At 38.3% G+C, this 24,437-nt stretch overlaps 1 protein-coding gene and 1 long non-coding RNA gene across 2 annotated transcripts in view; both read left to right on the forward strand.

Annotated features, from left to right (window-relative positions):
• The first annotated feature begins 509 nt into the window (after window positions 1-509).
• Window positions 510-2,197, forward strand: LOC124389184. The gene is made up of 4 exons (XR_006926525.1): window positions 510-643; window positions 1,000-1,029; window positions 1,201-1,256; window positions 1,664-2,197. It is a non-coding gene; the product is annotated as an uncharacterized LOC124389184 (long non-coding RNA).
• A 19,464-nt stretch (window positions 2,198-21,661) lies between these two features.
• Window positions 21,662-24,437, forward strand: part of tcerg1l (transcription elongation regulator 1 like) — a 104,551-nt gene continuing 101,775 nt past the window's right edge. The window contains exons 1-2 of the mRNA XM_046853319.1: window positions 21,662-22,051; window positions 24,034-24,305. Coding sequence (XP_046709275.1) covers window positions 24,063-24,305 — 243 coding nt within the window. The 5' untranslated portion in view covers window positions 21,662-22,051; window positions 24,034-24,062. The remainder of the gene's footprint in view (window positions 22,052-24,033; window positions 24,306-24,437) is intronic.

Below are 24,437 nucleotides of genomic sequence, written 5' to 3' on the forward strand. Positions count from 1 at the left end.
CAAAGGGTCAAGCACACAGCGGCTCGCCACAGCGGATCATCCGTATTCATGATCCGCACGTTCGATTTGTCACATGTTTTTGCGCTGGATGCCCTTCCTAACGCAACCCTCCCCATTTATCCGGGCACTAAGAGTGGCTGGGGTTGGTTCCCTGACCGGGGGTTGGAACTTGGAACGCAGCGGTGAGAGCACCGCATCCTAACCACTAGACCACCAGGGAACCCTAGCATGCAATATACCACGTAAACCAAAAGATGTGAAACAGAGCAAAAGGTCATACCACAGAATTAATGTAAAATATGGCATGGTGCTGTTTAAGTGATTCTGAAAATTGCTAACACTTTGACACTTTGTGGGTTGTTTGTGAATGAAAGTCACAAACTTTGTATAGACCTGTGTGTGTGTGTGTGTGTGTGTGTGTAATTGGGAACAGGTGTGTCTTATTAGAAGCTGGGCAACTGAGCATGTGAGTGTGTTGTGGGTTTTGCAGTTAGAGTTCTCTGTAGACCTGACAATAGGAAAGTGTTCAGGACAAAGGAGCTCAAGCTTTCTGCTTTTTTAGTAAAATAGTCAACCCAGTCTCACAGAAATGTGGTATTTGCAGCATCTTCCATTCCATAATTGGAGACTTTTGTGCAGCTGGGTATGGTTCCAAAGTATATTGCACATCGCTCACTTAATGCATACTGTTTGCTTTTCTTATTCAGTAATTACTTGTTTAAAAAACCTGGATATCAAATGTATTCAAAATATTAACGTGAATCTATTTGTACTCTTAAACATCAAAAAAGCTACCAAAATGAGGCCGCAGATATAAGCTATCACTCTGATGAGAAATCTTTTATAAATAAACTTTTTTCTAGCATAATTCCCCTTTGATAAAAATAACAATTGCGCAAAAGGGTTTGTAGAGCAGTCTCTTAAGAAAACAGAGAGTGACAATACTGGGCTACCAGGCCTGAGGATTAGAGTAATTGATCACTGGTGTTTCTTTGGCAGTTCCTGTTCAGCTGATGGAAATCACTTTGGGTAAGTGCTAACTGGGATTGCAGGCAACCTAAATGTGGACACTATAAAGGGAACATTCCTGCAGCATATGTTTAAGTTCTGTGTTTTTATAAAATACATGAAATTAGATTGGGTTATTGTAAAAGCTTGTATGAGAGACTAAAATGGAATTTTCCTTTCTGTGGTGTGCAGGAGACAAAAGCCACAGGAAGTCATCAGAGGAATATATATTGCTGCTATGAACAGTGGTAATAAAAAGTATACAAGCTCAAGGACAGTTGATATAGTATGTGTGTGTGTGTATATATATATATATATATAAGAGAGAGAGAGAGAGAGAGAGAGAGATACATATGTATATATATATATATTAGTATATATGTATATATTAGTCTTTAGTACTAGCTTAGTGGTTACCACAGAAATAGTCTGGAGATTATATGTGCTAGTACTGTTTCTGCGACTTTTACTGATTTTACCATGAGCACACATGCACACACATGCACTCATGCCCATGCAAACACAAACACTCATGCATCTTGTATTCCATAGATCTACTCACCAAATACAATTGCTTTTAATGTAGAATCTAGAATATAAGTAAGTACATACATACGTGGTATGATTGAGTAGTATAAGTGTTTTCATTTTACAGCTTCAGGGCCCCAATTTCATCCTGACCTTGGCCCAATGACTGTGAGAAGTTCTGTGTGTTTTGTGTCGGCTTCGTCATGGTTCTCCTGTTTGTTTGTTTTTACCCCAAAAACATGCATGTATGTGTTGATGCAAAGTTGCTTCTTAGTGTTTATAACTGTGTAAATTTGAGTGCATGATACCTCTGATAGACTGCTTCCCCATTAGGGGATAATTATAGTATCATGCCCAGTGTTTCAAAGATAAACTCTGGAACTGCCAAAACCATGACCAAGATAAAATGATTACTGAAGCTTAATAAATGAATAAAAGAGAAAGTAGAGAAAAAATTATAAATAGGGTCACTTCACTGTTGATGTTAATTATGTTTGTAATCATTGCTAATTAGTCACATGGAAATGTTTAGTAAGGAAACCAATTAAGCATATGTTTTATATGATATGAACATTTGCATGTTTTTATCTTGATGTTCTTTTGTTCTTGATGTACTTTAATATGAGAACTGTTATACAACAGCTAGATTTTTTTTTGTGAACTGGCTGTTGACTGTGTTTTCTTTTCTCTATTGATGTGACAACTATGTGGATAATATATCCATTTAAACAATTAATAACCCTATTTATCATCTGTGTAAACCATTGATGTGCCTAAATATAAATACAATACCAAGCATTAAAGCCATGCAATACATATAGGAATAAAGGAAGCATTAAAAAATCACAGCCACAACAGATCATCCTTCTCCATACACCCCTGTCCTATACATCTGCCTCTTTTAAACCAACTACCTGCATGTCCTCCCTCACCACATCCATTAACCTCCTCCTTGGCCCTCCTTTTTTCCTCTTTCCTGGTGGCTCCATTCTTAGCATTCTCCTACAAATATACCCCATGTCCCTCCTCTGCACATGTCCAAACCATCTCAATTGTGCCTCCCTCACCTTGTCTCTAAAACATCCTACATGCACTGTCCCTTTAATAAACTAATTTCTAATCCTGTCCATCCTTGTCACTTCCAACAAAAAACTCAACATCTTCAGCTCTCTCTCACAAAATACAAAATACAAAAGTAGCGCCGCCAGTAAACCTGTTGTATATTGCACACTGCGATGTGTAAAACAGTAAAGTGAACATTATAAGTAACAAAAAATGTAAATAAAATGTTGTGCAAAAGAGCAATAGCAGCAATACACAAAAGATGTGCAAAAACAGCATGTAAAGAGTTTATGGTAATGAAGTGATGTAATATGAGTGGTACTGAAGACATGGATATGTGAAGTGCGTACAACTGTGTGTTGAGTCCGGGTTGTACAGATTAGTCAGTGTGAGTTTCAGTTTAGTTCTGTGTTGAGAAGCCTGATTGCTTGAGGGAAGAAACTGTTACACAGTCTGGATGTGATGCCCCGAATGCTTCTGAACCTCTTCCCTGATGGCAGGCGGGTGAAGAGTGTGTGTGAAGGGTGTGTGGGGTCGTCCACAATGCTGTTGGCTTTGCGGATGCAGCGAGTGGTGAAATGTCCATGATAAAGGGGAGAGAGACTCTGATGATCTTCTCAGCTGTCCTCACTATCCTCTGTAGGGTCTTGCAATCCGAGACGGTGCAGTTCCCAAACCAGGCAGTGATGCAGCTGTTCAAGATACTCTCAATGGGACTCTGTAGAATGTAGTCAGGATGAAGGAAGGGAGATGGGCTTTCCTCAGCCTTCTCAGTAAGTAAAGACGCTGCTGGGCTTTCTTGGTGATGGAGCTGGTGCAAACAGGAAAGGGCTCAAAACTGATCCTTGATGCAGTCCAACCTCCACTTTGAACCCGTCTGTCATTCTCACAGATAGTCAACTCTTCTCTCAGCCTGGCTTCCACTACTCTTTCCCATAACTTCATGGTGTGACTGATCAACTTTAAAAAATAAAATAAATATATAAATAAACCAACAAACAAACAAATGAATAAATAAATATAACAAAATTGCTATCCGACAAATAATAAAGATACGAATAGTAACAATAACAACCAAAAAATGTTGAGCTCAGATAGAGGTCTAATATAATGCTGATAAAACTATATAAATACCACTTTTGAGCCATTAGATCTGCTTGATCAGGGTTTAACTTAGCTTCTAGTTCATATTTTGGGAAACAAAGGCAAATAGAACCAGGTATACACAAAGCTGGATATGATCTATATCCATATATGTATGAACAAGATTTGTGTCCCATACGTATCTCTAGTTGACACCAATTATGAACTTAAGTGATGGGGTGAGGCGAGTGAGAAAAATTCCCAGATCATGGTGACAGTGTTGACATTTGTGGGTTTCTTGTTTTTTTGTTCATCACCGTGTTTCCAGAGGAATAATGGTAGGGCTCATGTTCATTAAAAAACACTTTTTGATTTAACGGATCCACTAGATTAAAAAATCTGAATACAGATACAGTTATTTGCAGCACAAAACAATACAAATGAATGTATTAAATGGCATAAATGCTATTTTGAATGTCTAAAGAACTACTGAGGTTTATAGCAATCTTTTTACATTGTTGCTTGATTACTATGGTTACTGTAAAACTATAAATAATAACCTTTATTAAGAAACTGTGTGTAAAAAAACAGTTCTGAAAGGTCACAACAGATGTGACACCTTTTTCATGAAGTGCTACCGCAGCTAAAGTATGTGGTGTCATAACAGCTTACATGAAACAAAAATCCTATAATAAGTAGATAAAATCCATAGTTGTGAAAACATTAAGGCTGCTCTTGTGACAGTGAATGTTACTGGCAAAATGACACATATCACTGGATGCATGACAGCGTGTGACACCTGCCATGACATGTTTATGACATGGTTATGTTTCTCTTCTGATTCTGGGTTCAATATAAGGTGCTATGAAAGCATGACAGCTTCACCCGCTTCTAGAAACTCTTGCTTGCTTTTGGAGAGTTACTTCAGAGGGATACTCACCATGCTGTCAGTGAATGGCTGTTCTGTAAGATTGAGAGCGACGGAGTCAGAGGAGTGGATAAAGACTGATTGAATCTGAGGTTTTGCAACACACTGTACAGGCGAGGCAAACCGTCTCTGCCAATGCTATGAGTGTGCTCACATGATCACCGTCTCTAATGTGACAGGGCCCACAGGGGTGTGTGGGTAATCAGAGGTGAGATGGACTGTGCAAGAATGCTCTTAGCAACAACCCAGTTTAAAGAGTGCACAGAGAATGTGTAGTTAAGAGTATCAGAAGGTGAATTCTTACTTACTTTATACAGGTGGATAAAGATGCAAAAATGTACATGAACTCAGATCTTCCACACCCTATCACAAAGGTTAGTATGAATATTGAAAAACATTAATTAGCCTTTAGGCCATTCCTCTTTATTTTGACATGGCCATAATGTTTATACAGTGGAACCTCGGGTTAAGAACGCCCCGGCATACGTATAATTCAGGTTACGAATCGCAGTTCATCAAAATTTTTGCCCCTGGTTACGAACAATATATCGGGATACGAACGTCGCTCACCAAAAAATCGCAGGCAAGTTGGTTGTTTTTGCTCTATCCACGCAGCTCGTCACATCAGTTAGCGTCCTGTGTCCCTAGCGAGAGCATCGTGTTACTTATCCGCTTGAACTTTTCCCAGCGGCAGCGTAACAACTCGTTAGTTGATGCTCGTGGAATGATTAGATGGACAACATTAGCCGATGCATAACCACTTTACTTGTTTTATGAAGATAGATTAGCAGGGTTACAGTCTTTTCCAGTACAATACCCATAATGCATTTCACTCTGGACTTCAATACCAACTGATAGTAGCCTTAAAGAAACAGCTCTCATTTTCCTCTAATGCAACAATTGTCTCAGCGTTAGTGTTAATAACACTGTCTTTAATATTCTATAATATAATATATAATAATATATAATAATATAATATAATAAGATTCTCCTTCCAAACAATAACTCTCCTCCTCCCCTTCTACGAACGCCGTCTCCTGCAGCGAGTCTTCTCAAAGGAAAGTACCGGTAAAGATCTTTTCCTCTTTTGTATGTTTTTATGTGGTATGATTTTAATATAACATGTTAAAAGTAAATAATATTAGTGAATATTGGCTTTATTTTTATTTAAGTAATATTTTTGGTTGTCCAGACTGAATTACCGAAGTTTCTGTTCATTATTATGGGGAAATTTGTATCGGGATACGAACTTTTCAGGTTACGAATAAAGTACCTGAACGAATTAAATTCGTAACCCGAGGTTCCACTGTATATATATATTTAATTTAATGTGTGCATTGATTTTTTTTTTTTTTTTTTTTTACCAAACACATTTATCAAATTCATTATTAAATTTAGAATTAAAAATATTAAACTCCTGTCATTATGGATTACTTTGAATGAGAAATAATTTATCCATATTCAAATACTAATCTATTGGTCTAATATACTAATACTAGATAAATATACTTAAATAACAAAGTACTAAATGCTGTGTATGATATAAATTATACAGTAAGTAGATTGTATGTGAAATTATACAAGTGAAAATAACTGGAGGTAAAATATTTTTGTTGTATAAAGGGTTTATTGGGAAACCTTTGCCCCTTGACTGATTGGTGGATGTGCCCCAGTTAAAGGGGGTCACAGGTGAGGATAAAATTAGGTTGAGGTTAAAATGTACTCTTTACATGTTTGACTAAACTCATCTGGTATAAACCTTACTCTTTTTCACATGATCATCCAGGTACTATTAAATAAGTCATTAAAACACACGTTTAATGCTTTTTTGCAATGGAGTGGATATTTACTAGTACAGCTAAAATTTAGTTTTCTTTGACAGTGGAATAAGCTTTTTACCTAGAAGTTCGACATACTGCAATTTTAAGACATATAATTGTTCTTATGATTCAATTGTGTACCTCAAAACCTCAAATTTGAAAGGTAAACTATATTCAAATAGCTGTTTGATGCATATGCTCTCTAAAGGTACTAAAGATGGATCAATGAGGACACCGCCTGTGTGACAAGGAAAGGAATGGTTTAGTACATTGTGTTTACTGTTTAATACATTATATCCTTTTTAGTAATTTTGATGCTCCTTCGGATTAACTTCTTGTTCCCTTGAGCACCAAGATTTTACTTTAAATAATTGCACATAATTAACCCCAGAAAACACATTACTTTAAATAATTGCACATAATTAACCCCAGAAAGCAAAAGCTGTAACTCCAGTTTGTAACCCATTTAATCTCAAAAACTGCTGCACTGTTTAAGCTCTCTGCTGTCAACTGGGACTATGAACTAGATCATGAACTGGCTTGCTAATATGGAACACTGGACTTTAACAACATATGTGGCAGCATTTGTGCCATGCATACAATGACAGCAGGCCTTGTCGTGTACCTGCAAAATTTCATAGCTGTCAGTAGCTTAGACCCTTATCCTCACACATCATACCAGCATGAGTCTTCTGAACAACTTACCACCTGGCTTGCGCACACACACACACACACACACACACACACACACACACACACACACACACACACACACACACACACACACACAATCATATTTTATTGCCCTGGTCCAACCTCTGGATGATCCCAGCAGCTTCCCCTGGGATATTACAGTCTTAATGGCTGAATTTAGTAAACAAGGCTTCCTGAGTGGTGAGGGTCTCTGTGAAGTCAAGGACCAATTTGAAGTAGCTGGATAACTAAAAAGTGGGTGATTCAGCTTTGGAACAGCTCTCATGCAGAGGTGACCTACCTCTGTGATCCCCAAATAAAATTGTACTGCGGTTTTGTTCAAGATGCCAGGGGGGGTATGAGGATGTGCTGGAGCATTTATCTGCTGTAAACTCACCTTTCCAAACCTATGCTCCATTGCTATGTAATTGGGCGTTTATTGCAAAAGATACACAGAGAGGGCAATTCAATACAAGACACCTGCCAGGCTCAAAATGGTCACAACAAAATGAGCAAGCAGCCCTATAATAAAGATAAGACAGGATTTGGAAATATATCACAAAAAAAAAACATTACTTACTTTAATAGCAGCCCCATATTTAGGTCTGTTTTCGTCCCTTAGGCATTAGACAAGTTGTCCGGACCTGACAGCACCGCATCACTCTTGTCTACATGGCATGCTAAACTGCTCTTTCATCACCTGCACTTTGGTCTAAAATAAAATGGAGACGGAAAAGGAAAAAAATGTTTCAAATGATTCTCAGCTACCTTTATAGCTTCTGAATGATGCAAGTCACACAAATTAGGCAGCCAAGTCTGACTTCTAGGTGATAATAGAAACTTCTAGGTAGGAACACCAGTCTTGCAATGAATCAGTAATAACCTAGGGTGGAAATAAATGATCTGATATACATGCTTATTTAAATCGCATCAGGGGAAGAGAACTGGAAAGAAAAACAAAGGTTTGGAGACATAGATAAGAATTTCTTGTTGGTTTTTCAATAAAGATTTTGATCAAATGATGTAAGGACCTTAGAAGCATGCAGTCTACATGAGTCCTAATAAGTCCAATAAACATGAAACTAGCAAAAAGAGAAGGAAGTGATGTAAGTTTCTTATGGCAGAGAGCATCTTGAAATAATATTGCATTGTAAGAGCTTCAATAAATAACATATCTTTGTAAAAATGGATACAATTTATTAAAAGAAAATTGTCCAATCACACAGTTAATCGAAAATTATCATTGTTTGTGGATGCAGAGCTCATTATGATGTTTGCATTTTTAGTATTTTTGTTTTTGGATTCTATCAAGTTAACTATGATTGCTTTAGTATGGTATATGGAGAAAATAGTCTACTTGTGCTGCTATATAATTCTGATAAAAAGAATAATGCCTTTATAAGTTCTGCATTGTAAGCTTTTGCTTCTTTTAACAGCCTAATTCTCTGATGCAATGCAATGTACAGTACCATATAACAGATGTTGCAATTGTACAGCTTGTCACACTGATGTCTAAAATGTTTGTTCATAGTAATGTAATAGTAAGTGTATATAACTGCACAGATTTCCATTATACCTGTTTCTTCTTTATCCTTTTTTACTTACTTTATTTATTTTTTTACCTATTATTATTTTTTGTTTTGTGTTACGATAGCTGCTGATTTTTAAAACAGACAGAGAATGATGTACTTGTGTTTGTAATATACTCTAACAAAAGTATTATGAAAGTGCCAGGTTACAATTGTGCTTACTTTATTGGTCCTGGGAGTTTAAGGTATTAAATCATTCCTTCCTGTTGACAGTTTACACACATCACCTGCCACATTTAGAATAACCCACATAATGGATAGCTATTGTATCTGGACTTAGTGTTATACAGTATTCAGCATTACAGTCTTTTCAACTTCTGAGCCTGTTGAGTGATCATCATCCGAAATAAAAGCAGAATGTTTGTGTATGGATCAGAGTTCTATTTTCTTACCAACTGTGGAATTGTCGATAAAAGAAAACAACAACAAACGCTACCACTGATTTATTATGTTATCATCCAAAATGTGCTGTTTGAGAAAAGCAGCAGGAGTTTGTTCCAAAAACTCCCATACGAAATCTGGTTCAGATTTAACACTCCCAATTATCACAGGCTAGATAGAGCCATGAACAGCATGCTGGACAGTCTCAGGTGTCGCATATCTCTTCCCACACAATCCAGGAGCTTTGACTGAGCAACATTTTGCTTCCTAATTACAACTGCACATCCATTTTAGGAGGACAAGAAAGAGAATAAGAATAAAATATAAAAAAAAATATGCCTAAAAAAACAATGATATTTTTTGTGGGTTATTGAATAACGAGTTTGATGCACTGGGCAAAGGAAAATCATACTCAAAACATTATAACAATTGCTTTAAAATAAAATAAATGTTGAAAAATTGGGTTGGGGGTGTAGATATTTGTCATAAAAAGGTGTTAAACTGATAATAAAACTATTTGCATTTATTTGAGTGGTTTAAATTATTTTATATTATAAAGTATAAAGTAATTATGTATAATATAGAAGTACACTTTATATTGTATTGCTTCATGTACAAGAATGTGTTTATATCATTCCATTTTTGCTGTTCTTGATGTTTAGTTTTAGATGGCCAAGTTTGTATAGACGTCTTGCTTGAATAAACATCAAGTTTGAGGCAATTATCACACATGGGATTTAATTTGTCTTACATATAGAATAAAAAAACATGTATGAACTGGAAACCCAATAATGCAGGACAGTCTCCTTGACTTTAATTTTATTAGATTTTTACTGTCAAGTATAACTGTGTTAATTTGCTATCCAGCATCATATAGTCAGCAAAAAACACTTCCCACAACTAATACAGAACCAATAATCTGTCTCTCAGTTCTGCTGCACTTTACTACACGGCTGATCTCCTGCTGTGTACACTCTTCTCTTTATCCCTAACAAGGGCATCATATCTGACAAAGTATAACAGCTAGAGACAATATGTGTTGAGATTACTGTTTCCATGGTTACTGCAGCAATGCCTGTTATTGGTGACTCTCAATTTTAGTTAGGACTTGAGAATTTTGTGCAGTTTATCTCAGTTGCTTTGAAGCATTTCTCCAGTCGGAAATTCTCAAATAAATTTGTTCAAAATCCACATCATTTATTCACTTGTACACATCATAAAAACATTTCACGTTGCTTTGAGCAAATTGCAGATGCTTTTCTACATTCATTTAGTTTTTCTCAGCTGCTTTGGAGCATTTTTCTAATCGTTTTTTTAATATTTGCAAACCAGGAAGTGCATTCGCAAAACAGTTTGTACAAACAGCAGAAAACATTGGATTTTTTGCAAAAGCCTGTACTTTTCTCAAAATCCTTAGTTCATCTCTCAAAAATAAGTATTTGTGTCAATGAACATCTCATTCCCATCAGAATGAAAAGTCAGTTTGTCATTGTTTACAAACAACATCGTTAAAATGTTTATTCATGTTGTCAGTATGGCAACAGTTTTAGGATTTCTTGGTGGAAACTACGGTTTGGGTTACAAATGCACAAAATTTGACTTCCTATTGTTTGGTATCTATGAATTTCAGCAGCACAGATTAACTTATTTGATTGCATATTTGATTTTTATTGATTACAAGAGACAGGACAGAATTCATACTTTTACTGTATTATACAAGTGTTCATTCGTTTCTTGGTTGTTCATCCATTTTCAGAAATTGTAATTCTTTGTTTTGCTCTGTCTGTATTCACTCTCCAATTGAGGGTTCACAAGATTCACCTTTGACCTGTTTTAAAGTACTAGTTAAATATTGGTTGATCTGAAGCTGTTCACTCTCCTTCATTAGTGACATTCAAGAATCATCTGCACACTTTATCAATTCAAGTCCCATTTCCATAAAAAGGTTTAATAGAAATTTTAGATGACAGATGATGACAACTTGTTTAACCATTTTGCATTCAATGACCTACAATGAACTGATGCTGAGATGTTTGGGGGTTGAAACTATTTAGGTAAAACCAATATAATATATTTTGATCAACATGACATAAGCACCTGATAATGTAGGAAACAGCAGACAATTATACACAATCAATTAAATGAATGTACCAAAGCATTCACAGTTTGATCAAAGCAACAAGAAATGTTCTTATGATCAGCACAAAAGACTAAATGATGTGGAGGTTGAACAAGTAGTTTTGAGAATTTTATTTCTGATCTAAGAAACGCTCCAAAGCAATTGAGAAAAACTGTAATCCATTGTGTATAATTGTCTGTGTTTCCTACATTATCAGTTGTTAATGTCATACTGAATAAAATATATTATATTGGTTTCACCTGTATAATTTTAACCCTAAAAACAGTTAGGCATCAGTTCATTGCATAAGTCATTGAATGCAAAATGGTTAAACCAGTTGTCATTTTCTGTCACCTAAAATTTCTATTAAACGTTTTTTGTAAATGTGACTTGAATTGATGAATTGTGCAGATGATTTTTGATGTCACTAATGAAAGCGAGTGAACGGCATCAGATCAACCAATAATCAACTGGTTCTCTAAAACAGTTCAAAGGTGAATCTTGTGAACCTTTAATTGGCAACAGAGCAAAACACAGAATTACAATTTCTTAAAATGGATGAACAACCAAGAAACAAACAGACACTATCACAGTATAGTAAAAGTGTGATTCCTGTCCAGTCTCTTGCAATCAATGCAAATAAAATATACAATCATATAAATAGATTTGTGCTGCTGAAATTCATACATGCCAAACAGAACAAATTCTAAATTGTGCAGTTTCAATCAGTGTAATCCAAACCTAGTTTATATGAAGAAATACTGAAACTGTGCGGCATCATACTGACACCATACCTAAACATTTTGACAATTTAGTTTGTGAACAATGACAAAGGGACTTTTCAATCTAATGGGAATGACATGTTAATTGACACAAAAACTTACTTGTGCTGTTTTTACACATTGTTTTGAGAATGCACTTACTGGTTTGCAAATAATAAGGATGATTTTAGAAATTCGCCAAAGCAACTGAGAAAACCTGTAAATAGACTATAGTAAATGAATGGATACAATTTGTACTGTTTAGAACTCTATTGTCAAGAATGATCTTAATCAGTGGTTTGAATTGTGTTTTTAGTAAGTTTCTGAATGTTCACTCTAGTGATACTCTGCATGGTGAAAACTGGCTTCAGATGAAGGCAAAAATTATTTTCACAGCCACGATCTCTCTAGGGTGGTCTACCATGATGCAATTTGAACATGACCTGCATATTTGGTGAGGATATTCACTGAGGTAAATAAACAATGGAGCAGCAGAGAAAAATAGAGCAAATTAAATTTCAAAATACAACCTTTATATCCCCGATTCACAGGGTCAGCTTTTTGTAGTACACAAAGACTATGTATTGTGTGGGCTGTGCACTTGGCATTTTACTTTGTGCTAATTGGAAATGAAGACACGTTGAGTCAGCAGTGGTCATAATGGGTATAGAAAAGTCTTGATTATTCCTCTATGCTTGTGTAGAATAAGTCACAGTTATTTCACCAGGTAGTCAAATTACAGACAGTTTAAATTCGGGTTGAGGACATTGATAGGCATGTCTTTGAGGGTCAGAATTCTAGCTGATAGACAGGTGTTCAAATACTTATTTGCAGCTGTATCATACAAATAAATAGTTTAAAAAATATATATATTGTGATTTCTGATTTTTTTTTTTTAGATTATGTCTCTCACAGTGGACATGCACCTACGATGACAATTTCAGACCCCTCCATGATTTCTAAGTGGGAGAACTTGCAAAATACCAGGGTGTTCAAATACTTATTTTCCTTACTGTATATAAGGACCATTTGGTTCTTTATCAGAATTTCAAAAAAGTATCCACCCAGCCACAAATAATTATATTAATACAATTAATAGTTACTCTATATTGCCAAAAGTTTGTGGTCATAAGTATAGTATGCGCTTTTTGAGCATCGTATTGCACATTTAGTACCAATTTGCTCTTATAATTTCTTCCACTTATTTAGGAACATGTTCCACTAGATTTTGGAGTGTGCTTGTGGGCATTTGTGTTCATCAGCCACAAGTGTGTTAGTAAAGTCAGGTACTGATGTAGGGTGAGGAGGCCTGGGGTTTAGTCAGTGTTCTAATTCATCTCAAAGGTGTTCATTAGGGTTGAGATCAGAACTCCATAACAGGTCATTTAAGATCTTCATCTCCAAACCATGTAAACCATTGTGGAGCTCACTTTGTGCACAGGGGCATTGCCATGCAGGAACAGGTCTGTGTTTCCAAGTTCAAGTTTTATCGTACCAAATTCAAAGACCTCCTATACAATTGTATGCAGGAAAGGCACACAATATGGCATACATACAGTACATATACATATACATATACATATACATATGTCAGGTGAAAAATACATTTGTCCATAGAGTGTACCTAGACATAATTAAAAGGCTACCACTGTTGGGTCCTTGAGCAAGGCTCTTAAACCGTCAACTGCTCAGATGAATAAATTATATATTTGTAAGTCTCTCTGGATAAGAGTGTCTGTCAAATGCCATAAATGTAAATATACACCGATCAGGCATAATATAATGACCACCTGACTAATATTGGGTTGGTTCACCTTTTGCTGTCAAAACAGTCATTAACAGCATTCATTTTATCAGCAATTTGAGCTACAGTAGCTCGCCTGTTGGATCAGACCACACGGACCATCCTTCACACATCACGTGCATCAATGAGCCTTGGCCTGAGCCTTGAACCTGTCGATGGTTCACTACTGTTCCTTCTTTGGACTACTTTTGATAGATACTGACCACTGCAGACCAGGAACAGCCCACAAGTGCTGCAGGTTTGAAGATGTTCACTTGCTGCCTAATATATCCCACCCAATAACAGGTACCATGATGAAGAGATAATCATGTTATTCAATCACCAGTCACAATGTTATATGGTCATAACGTTCTAAGATAATAATGTTATGCCTTGTCGGTGTATGTTTAAATCATTTAAAATTTACACAATATTACATTATTTAAGGATGTATGAATTTTTATGTTTTCATGTGAAAACCCATCAGGACATCTTAAATAGTTGATTCCGTAACTGAGAAAAGTGTGCAATCTTATCAACAGAGCTTTTCTGATGAATGTCAGTCAGTTTTCTTCCAGGCTGATAATGACCTGTACTGGACCACCATGTTCAACCTCAATAGATTTTGAAAATTAATCTGGTTTGGCTGTTAGTTGGCCAGGTGACTTGTAATCCTTGACACCGAATGTGCTCTTTTGCACAGCACTGTCCATATACTCTATCACAGTGCAATTTCATTTTATTTATCCATTAGTCTAAAAGAACACCAGGAGGGTGGGATCATGAGAGGGTGCATCATGAGAGGGTGGGAAACAAGAAATTCAAAAATAAAATTCCCCAGTGGACTCAGTGTGCAGTTGAGTGTAAAAAATGGTTTCATGTAGTTTAAAGCATTTTCACACTAACAACGGTTTAACTTTCTGTACCGTCTGACTCACTGTTTATTTTCACCACCCTGACAAGTCAACACCTCAAATTCTTAGCAATAGTTCTCAAACAATTCCTGAACACATTTATAGTGTGGCAGCATGTTTAGGGAGGTGGTGCATGGCAAAGTAGCATCCACATGAATGCCAAGACCCAAGGTTTTTCAACAGAACATTTCCCAGAACATCACACTGCCTCTATCACACTTCACATTTGGTAGGCCTCAACCATTGAATACAATGGACCACATTAAAAGACCTGTCAGTTTTGGAGGTCCTTGCCAAATTTCAGCCTTACCTTTGCCGATTCTTCTTGCTCCAACTTTAAATTTGTTTTGGTTAGTTGATGTCTAACAAATATGACAACGCTTGACAGGTGCCATTTGTTAATGAGTTAATAAACTTTCAGTGTTTCTAATGTTATGGCGGATCATTGTATGCATGTATACTGTATGCATGTATGCTGTATGCATCTTTCTTTTAATAATTGTTTGAGAGCAAATTTGCTACTAAATTTTTAAGTGTGTTGCTTTTAACATAATAATACTTCGTTAGTGGTTTGCAAATAATAAGGATGATTTTAGAAATTCGCCAAAGCAACTGAGAAAACCTGTAAATAGACTATAGTAAATGAATGGATACAATTTGTACTGTTTAGAACTCTATTGTCAAGAATGATCTTAATCAGTGGTTTGAATTGTGTTTTAGTAAGTTTCTGAATGTTCACTCTAGTGATACTCTGCATGGTGAAAACTGGCTTCAGATGAAGGCAAAAATTATTTTCACAGCCACGATCTCTCTAGGGTGGTCTACCATGATGCAATTTGAACATGACCTGCATATTTGGTGAGGATATTCACTGAGGTAAATAAACAATGGAGCAGCAGAGAAAAATAGAGCAAATTAAATTTCAAAATACAACCTTTATATCCCCGATTCACAGGGTCAGCTTTTTGTAGTACACAAAGACTATGTATTGTGTGGGCTGTGCACTTGGCATTTTACTTTGTGCTAATTGGAAATGAAGACACGTTGAGTCAGCAGTGGTCATAATGGGTATAGAAAAGTCTTGATTATTCCTCTATGCTTGTGTAGAATAAGTCACAGTTATTTCACTAGGTAGTCAAATTACAGACAGTTTAAATTCGGGTTGAGGACATTGATGAAAATTTCAAGGGTGAAATTTGTTGTGGCTCCTTTAAGAGCAAAACGGGATTTTGGGAATAGCCTGCCGCCGCATTTTTTCCGGTATTACTGCATGTGTGCAAGACCGAGGAATATGTCCTTATTATTTTCTGAAGCTCATTTCTAAGTTTTTTTAAATAACCCGTAACACTGTTGCCAAGAAAAATAAAAAAGCACAAGTTTTGGAAACCTGTCTGTGTTTATATGATTTCTGTTGCAACTGGAGTTAGAGAGCTATCCCGTGACCCAGACTCAACGCGTTACAACGGCTTGTATCTAAACAGTAGCTTACCAAGAAAGTCATTGTTCACTGTTTTTCTCCTTCCATCGAAGTTTTTTCTCCCGATGCCTGCGGCTTATAGACAGGTGCGGCTTATTGATGTTTAAAAAAATATATTTGTCAAATTCAGGCTTATAGTCCGGAAATTACGGTAAGTAATATATACTATTATAAGCGAACATGTTCTCACTCCCAACTCGTCACATATGGACTCGTTCGTCAGGACCCATTGGCGTTACTTTTTGATGCACTGGGTACCCTTTTGGCATAATTTTTTTACGTGAGGGGATTCCCACAGACTGCGACCACTTTGGCGTCATTTTTCAATGTGCAGGAATTTCCATAGCCTTCTACAGAACTCTAAACCGGAGCCTGCAGTGTTGAAATTTGACGTGTTAGCTAAGGAGACTGCCCCGAGGTCATAATTAGCTACTGTAGCTCTCCAACTGATTTTTGATTGTAAATTTCACTCACTGTCAAAATGTCGTCTTTGAAACAGCGTTCAGCAACACATTCTCAATCCCAACTAACCCTAACCTCTTCTCACTAAATTTATCCCTAACTCTGCATGTTGAAAAATGACGCCAAAGGGGTACCAAGGGCATCAAAAGTGGCCCCAAGGGATCCTGTCGAAAGCGTCCATATGTGACGAGTTGGGAGTGAGAATGTGTAGTAAAAGCAGAGGGGGAAAAAAAACAAGACACAATTCAACCAGATCTTGATCAAATATATAAATTACTTGTTGTGATCTCACAAATTGGTGTGACTTGGTTATCATCAGTTCATCAGTCAGACTCAAAATGACTGCCCCCTGCAGATGCAGATGGTTGTAGTGGGCAGTTCATGACTCACATGTTCTGGAGAAACGTGTATGAGTGTCAGTGATAATGTTCTTCATCCAGGCCTGCCTCTGGATGGTGTTCTTTTCGATTGAAGGCCACTCTGTGCAGCTGGGGATGGTTTCTCATCAATGCCCCGGGGCCCAATAAAATTATGGATTAAGAACATAAGCTTTGAGGATGGTTTCGGACTGTAGTGAATAAAACAGTGTGCTACATTGACAAAGGACCACAGTTTGCTTCTGATCACCATCACTGTACCCTGCAACATGGTTTATTTGTAATAAGTGGGCAATCGGTGCAACTCAGATGAGGACGGGTTCCCTCTTGAGTCTGGTTCATCCAACGTTTTTTTGGCATACCATCTCAGGGAGTTTTTACTTGCCACAGTCACCACGGCTCGCTCATCAGGGCCAAACTTACACTTATAAAGAACATATTAATTTTTATCACCACATTATCTGTGTAAAGCTGCTTTGAGACAATATTTATTGTTAAAATCACTATACTAATAAAAATAAATTAAATTGAATTGATAAATGTGATTGATGGCAATGTCATGATCCTGTTCATGTAACCTGACCTTTTTCTAATTTAAGGTTATTTTTGGTTCCCAACACTCCCCCCAAAAAAGACTGTCCTAAACATTTCAGGAATATCAGCAGGTTCCGGAGATATCAGCAGATCCTTGAGATCTTGATAAACTAATTTTGTCTATAGACATTTGATCATGATAATAAATCAATTTGATTATATGAAATGTTATATGTTTGACAAGGGTTAAAATAAAATGTTACTAAAAGTTGCAGGAAATCTCCTCTGCTGCAGGTTTAGTTTAAGACCTTGCATGTTTGCTTCTGTTATATATTAGATGTAAACACTGGGGAAAAAATCAGTTTAATTATTATTCATTATTCTTGTGTTAATTAATTTTAAAGATTTCATTCAAGATCCTAAACTCTGAATTGCTAAATACAACTAAGATGTAGCTGACTCAGCTAACAATTCTGAGAGCTTGTGTTATAACTTGCCTTTTAACAAATTAGCTGGATATGTAGGTAATTAGGTTGTCACCAAACCCTTTCAATTCCAATTGTACAGTACAACTGTGGCTAAAAAATATTAAATAACCCTGACATTGTGCTTGTACTTGAGGTCAAATTATCAGACAGTCTAAGAGCGTTTTTTTGCAAGTTTGAAGTTAAAAGTGGTCCCCAGATTGTCCTCAGATTGAGCTGATATTGCGAATTCATTAAGGCAGACGAGGGATGCACCGAATATGAATACATTATTTGGACTGAACATAAAATGCTTTCAAAACAGATAGGGACTCTGTTTATACAAATTTTGGCAGCAATGTGGTTGACACAAGAGAGGTGCAAGTAATTATAGAAAGGTATGAGAATGGTTGTAAACATCGCTAAACATCACAAATGCATAAAATTATTCATTAGATGAAACAAAGTGCTTTTTGAGCAGTTGAATTTGAAGTTTGCTCTGATAAGAAAAGTGCTTGAGTGTGGTCAGATACAGCATGCAGCTTGCAGGACAAAAGAAAACATGTCCATAAACATTTTGTTAAACTGAAGTGTGTTTAAATTTGATTAATTACTTGATTAATTAGTCCTACATATTACAAAATTAAACCATCAGAAATAAGTACAAAATTCATACAAGTACAAACAAAACTATTAACTGTGCGAATAGGAGTAAAAACAGTAATGCACACATGTAGATAAGACTAATAATACACTTGATTAATGTAGCTAAGGCTGAGGAACATCTCTAGGTTACAGATGTAACCGTAGTTCCCTGAGGGAATAAGACACTGCGCCGAAACGCTTTGGGAACGCCCCACGTTGTCCACGCTCTGAATGACCGCTCCCAACCTTGTGAGGGATGCGTCTGTCATTAGCATTACATGACGACAAGGCGCTTCCAAGATGGGGCCTTGAGATAGGAAAGCGTGTTCCCTCCATATATCTAAGGTTCAAAGAGCTAGCCTCAAATCCTTGATAGTACGGAGTGGGCTTCCCCCTCGGCAGAACTCTCTGTCTCTGAGCCCCCACTGGAGGGGTCTCATATGGAGGAGGCCAAGTGGAAGGCTCTCACTCTCCCGACTGCAGTGAGAATGGCTGCGATCTGGACGAGAGACAATTCTGCCCGCAGCACGGTCGAGTCCCACAAAACGCCCAAGAAGGTGGTCTGCAACGGAGAAAGGAGAACAGAAAACTTTTCCCTGAGTTCAGTCTCAGCCCCAGCTCCTTCATATGGGCGAGAACGACATCTCAATGCCAGACTGCCTGAAGCTCTGATCGAGCTAGTACCAACCAATCTTCTATATAGTTTAGAATGCGGGTGCCCTGAAGCCGTAGCGCATTCATGCACTTTGTGAAGATGCAGGGCAAGAGTGCTAGGCCAAAGGGAAGGACCCGATATTGGTAAGCCAATCCCCTGAAAGCAAATCTCAGGAACCTCCTGCGAGCAGAAAGGACAGCTATGTGGAAATAGGCATCCTTTAGATCTTTTGTGACAAACCAGTGCCCAGACATGATCTGTGACACCACCTGCTTGAGGGTAAGCATCCTGAACCTGAGCCTCACGAGTGAGCAGTTTAAGGAGCGTAGATCCAAGGTTGACCTAGATCTGCCACCCTTCTTCGGAACCACAAAGTACTGGCTGTAGTAGCCTGACTCTCTGACCAAGGGGGGAGGGGGACCACCTAAATGGCCCCTTTCCTTAGGAGGGTGTGTACTTCCTGTTCTAGGACCAGAGCCTGCCAGCGTCCCACCACAGTGGGACACATCCTGTTGAAGGGGGGAGGAGGGGACCTGAACTGAATCGCGTAGCTCACCTTTAACGTATGCAGGACCCATAAAGATACATCCGGTAGCCCTTCTGGGCTGCCTTGAAATCCCTCAGGGGAACCAACCTCTCGAGCCCTGCAGTCGTTGGAACCAAATTATATCCGTGTTCAGCAAACCATGCAGGGAGTAAGAACGGGCCGTATTTGGGGTCTCCCAAGAACTGGACACCTCGGTGTGCAGGTCGGGAAAAAAACAGTAGGCCCTGGTGCGGAGGATGTGACGCGGGATGCAGGAAACGCTCATTCACTTTGCTGGGAACACGCTGCTTTTGCTTCTCACCCGGCCAAGCTATCTCCAGCTTGGACATGGCTCACGTCACTACCTCGAGGCGCTCCTTAAACAGTGCCGGCTGTGAGGAGCCCGCAGGCCTGCAGAGGATCCTAGGAGGAAGAGAATCTGAGCTCCTTGCTACGTGCACCGGGAGAAAGACCTGCCTCAGCAGGAGATCTCCCCCGGGGTGTAGGAGCTCGGCCTGGCAAGGGGGGCTGGAGAGGACTCATCCATCTCCATACCTTCTGCTAGGTCGGCCTGCGAGCCCCACGACCTTTGGCGTCGCTTCGCCTCGGTGAGATCGGGACCTGAGTAGAGTGATCTCCGGGAGCAGAGAGTGGGAATAGCCAAATGGTTACAGCATGGACAATAGTCTCTCTCGAGAGCCGATTGATCATGCTCCACTCCCAAACAAACAACACACAGCTCATGAGTATCACTTCCCCTAATGAACTGGGGGCAAGGGGGGACACACATGCCAAAGCCTATCTGTTTTGCCATGTTGCACAGATTAACACACAAAGCACTTACCTGAACAACAGAAGCTAATGCCGCTACCATCGCTCCGCCTTTTTGTAGCTTCCTGGTTTGCGTGACGTCACCCGCCGATGATGTCACAGCTTGCCTATTAGCCGGATTTTACACGTGATTCAGAGAGTGGACAACGTAGGGTGTTCCCAAAGCGTTTCTACGCAGCTCGAGTTCCTGAAAGGGAACTGTCTGCTGTTGTGGTGTTTCTATATATTTCTGAGGGCAGGTAAATGTATATGTAATTCTTACTGAAATGTTATGTTAACATCTAGCATAAAAACAACCTGCTGACTTAAGGGAACAACTGATTTAGTTTTACAGCTGCACTATAGAAAAAGATGCAGGCATTTTGAGCATCTTTAAATGATGATTTGAATGTTTAAGCATTTCTTGTTGAGTTTTCTTAAGTGACTCAAATTGAACTTAACCAACAATTAACAGTTTCTAAAATACAAAACAACACACACACACACACCACCTACAACAAAAACCCAACTATGTTTATTTTATTCCAATTGAAGTTATTAAAATCTTTCCCCTCATTTTTGCTTTTGGATAAGGTCGGCTGAAAACCAGCCCAAACACTGTGTGCCCCCTGGTGGTATGCAATAGATGTATATAAATATGGACAGGTTATAAATGAATATAGATTTTATATATATATAGGTATCATATAGATATAATAGATATTTGCTCGTGCATCCTGAATTGAAGGAAAACATATATGTAAGGGAAAAACTAAGGAGCATAAATTATAGTTTTGGTCATTCCTAATCAGATGATGCACAGTGAGCAGGTATGTCACGAGGTTTGGTTTTCATGTGCTTTACTATGATCTGTGCGCTGGCACGCGCAAATCTCACAGACTCTCTCACTCGCGCGTTTTTTGTGCGTGCGTGTGTGTGTGTGTGTGTGTGTGTGTAAAAGAGAGAGAGAGAGAGAGAGAGAGAGAGAGAGAGAGAGAGAGACTTTGATGCGCGTCATGAGAAATCCGTGCACACTCGCAGGACGTCACGCGCAAAGTTCCCACGACCCGGATTATATTCGGAGCGAGATTGAATATGCCTCATATGCGCCGTTCTCACTTATAGGAGCGGATGCTTGTTGTGTTTTTTGTCTTGAGTCAGAAACACAGTGACAGGCAGCTCATTTTTCTCCACCGAGCTTCTGGATCTGGGCGGACTGATATTGCTTGCGCGTTCTGTGCGCTCGTGCGTGGATGCCGCGCTTTCCCGTCTTATCGGGACTTCTGAACATCTGGATATTAACCTGCGTTTTTTGGGGGGGAACTCAGTGTGCTCGATTTCCCCACAAATATGTGCGTGACCATAGAGTGATGGAATGAGTGGGTGTGATAAAGTGTAGCTCTCTAAGGGAATTTACGCATCTCCTACCCAGGTGAGTTTGGGAATCCTGAACGTTTAACACCGCTGGATACTGGATACTATAGACGCGCACAACTTGTGGAACGCAATTAGGATGCGCAGTTTATTAATTATGGAATGATCTGCACCTATTAATGCATTCAGAACGTTGTTTGCTCAGACGACCACTAGTTTTCATAATGCGTTACATAGCATGATGCAAAAAAGTGTGCTTCTGTTTATATGTGCACACATTTATTTACACGCCATATTAAAGGGTGATTTTGTTTTGGAGGAATCTTGAATTAATCGGATTGGGTTTGCAGGGAAACAAGCAGGGAAATCAGATGTTAAAGTTACATTGTGGATAAATCTTGCACTTGATGGGCAGTACCTGGGGGCGATGTAGCACTGACTAAAACCTCTGTTCTTCAAAATATTGCAGGGAAATAAACAGGAAAATCAGCGGTTGATGTTACATTGTGAATAAATCTCTTACTTGATAGTCAGTACCTGGGTGAAATCTAGCGCTGATTGAAATCTCTGTTAGTCAGAATATGATAAGAATGTCTGGAGATATCAGGACTACCAAATCAAGAATTCTAAAGATTGCCAGTGAACATTTGCATGCCTAAATATTTAAGGGGTTAGAACCCATCAAGAGCTAGTGAATTCAGCTCATTACACATTCTTACTATAAATAAAGCTAGAAATGATCCTTGTGGGTCATTTTTTTCATTCCCTGAAGACTCTTTTAGTGCATGGTCCCTCAACCATTACTTATTCCCAGGCTGCAGAATGGACCAAATAATGTTTTCAGTTTCTTTGCTTATCAAACAGACTTTGTATGAAATCCTCTTTAATCAGCAAATTTTGTGGTATAATGTTTCCCATGGAGCCTATTAAGATTTACCCAGAGGAACAAACCAAATGATTTCACAGTTCCAACAAAAAAAAAAAATGAACCATCATAAAGATTCTATATGGCCTCTTTAACATATGCAGCAGTTAGTTAATTTGAATCAGACCATGGTGTGATTATGTTCTCAGTGCAGATAGTTTGGGTAGGTGTGAACCTACTAATTACACACAGTGTGGAATGGAACACCCATCTGAGTGAGGTGGTGTAGGTTTGCTTTTAAGTGAACTCTAGGGCAGTTTGATTACAGTAAGATGGAAATTTGACCTCAAGTCAACTCAGCTGCAGGAAGTCAATCAAATATGCAGTGTATTTCCTTTAGATGTGAACTGCTCTACTCAGCTGACACAAGTGCAGAAGTGCAGCAGAAATAGGATCCAATCTGAAGCACAAAAAAACAAATATGTGATAGCTTATGCTTAATAAATAGCTTAAACACATTATTTCTGTAATTGCCTTGTCATTTCATCACCATATCCATCCAGGTAATGCTTGATTTATTATTTGTATTTCAGTGAGAAATATTTGTTTACCTTTTCTCTTGCTGTATTTCTGACTAATGAATGAGAGTGTAACGATTGTTTTCAGCACCATCCCAACATTCCTTTCAGTTTTTTTAATCCCTGTTGTTTCATTGCTTATAGTTTGCAATCAAACCTAATAGCAAGCAAACTCAAAACATCTCTGATTCATACTCAACAAAAAGGTAATACAGAAGGTGTATATTAAGTGAGGAACAGCCTTAAGAAATTAAAAGTAGGTTCTGCTTCGGCATTTGAACTTTTGCATTTTCTTTTTTTTCTTAGGTTTTAATGGCTAGACTCTCTGATAAAGACTTTATCTTGAGTTTTAGCAAACTATTTCTGCAGGGTAAATTTTAAGGATACTCCCTGTATGGGAAATGCTTAAAATGTAGACAATATGCTATACAAAGAACTAATCTATGTTTAAATAATGCAGTGCATTTTGGCTAAAATGGCCTCTAAGACACACAATAACGCACACAAATATATATAATTTGAATTTCTGCCATGGCTTGGACTTCCTTGCTTTATTCATTCCTCATTGCTTTCCCTCCTGTCCTGCCTGTGTACCAGCACATAAAGCTCTGCTGTAGGATGCAGGGATGATGCCCATTCGGCGTGTGAAGGCTCAGCAACGTGTGTGGCCACTGAGCACAGAGCCTCCTCCTTGGGTATGGACAATCCCAAGTGCTGCAGGACTGTGTGCTCTGAGCTCAACTCCACATGCGACCCTCCTTACCTCCGCCCGACCCGCTCCTCCTCTGCGTGCTGTCACCAGCTGGCAGATCTCCTGTGATCCCTTCTTACCGCCACTCATCAGCCCACTTCCAATGCCAAGTGTTCAGGTAACAAGCTATTTTCTTCCCACTGTTGCTTGCACAACAGTGTTTACACATGTTCAGCTTGTGTTTATAATACGCTGTGAACGGATTAACAAATGCATACAGAGTTGCAACCCCAATATAATATTCATTTAA

The sequence above is a fragment of the Silurus meridionalis genome, chromosome 7 (assembly GCF_014805685.1).
Source record: "Silurus meridionalis isolate SWU-2019-XX chromosome 7, ASM1480568v1, whole genome shotgun sequence".
NCBI classification, from domain to species: Eukaryota; Metazoa; Chordata; class Actinopteri; order Siluriformes; family Siluridae; genus Silurus; species Silurus meridionalis.